Source organism: Boleophthalmus pectinirostris, unplaced genomic scaffold (genome assembly GCF_026225935.1).
Source record: "Boleophthalmus pectinirostris isolate CB_2022bp ecotype Guang Dong unplaced genomic scaffold, ASM2622593v1 HiC_scaffold_6, whole genome shotgun sequence".
NCBI lineage: Eukaryota > Metazoa > Chordata > Actinopteri > Gobiiformes > Gobiidae > Boleophthalmus > Boleophthalmus pectinirostris.
In genome coordinates, this window is record NW_026571447.1 from 42,619,820 (window position 1) to 42,620,139 (window position 320).

Consider the following 320-nt stretch of genomic DNA (forward strand, 5'->3'; position numbering starts at 1 on the left):
AGTGAGTCCAAACAAACCCGACTTCAGAATCAACCTCCAACAGCAGAAATGTGACGTGAAGCAAAAGAACCAGGTGACCCCAATGACCCCCATGACCCCAGTGACCCCCATGACCCCTGTGACCCCAGGCAGCACTCACCTGTTTTTTGGGCCTCGTTGGACCGTGTCAGAACCAGGATCTGGGCCAGGATCTGGACCAGGAGCAGGGACCGTCGAGCCATCTCCACAAACGACCTGCAACAGAGACGTCCATCAGACCAGGACCAAGAGCAGAACTAGGACCAAGACCAAGACCAGGACCAAGAGCAGGACCAAGACCC

At 56.2% G+C, this 320-nt stretch overlaps 1 protein-coding gene across 1 annotated transcript in view; it reads right to left on the reverse strand.

The window, feature by feature from the left end:
• Nucleotides 1-111, reverse strand: part of LOC129411837 (collagen alpha-4(VI) chain-like) — a 39,745-nt gene extending 39,634 nt beyond the window's left edge. The window contains exon 1 of the mRNA XM_055163951.1: nt 18-111. Coding sequence (XP_055019926.1) covers nt 18-111 — 94 coding nt within the window. The remainder of the gene's footprint in view (nt 1-17) is intronic.
• Nucleotides 112-320: the final 209 nt, after the last annotated feature.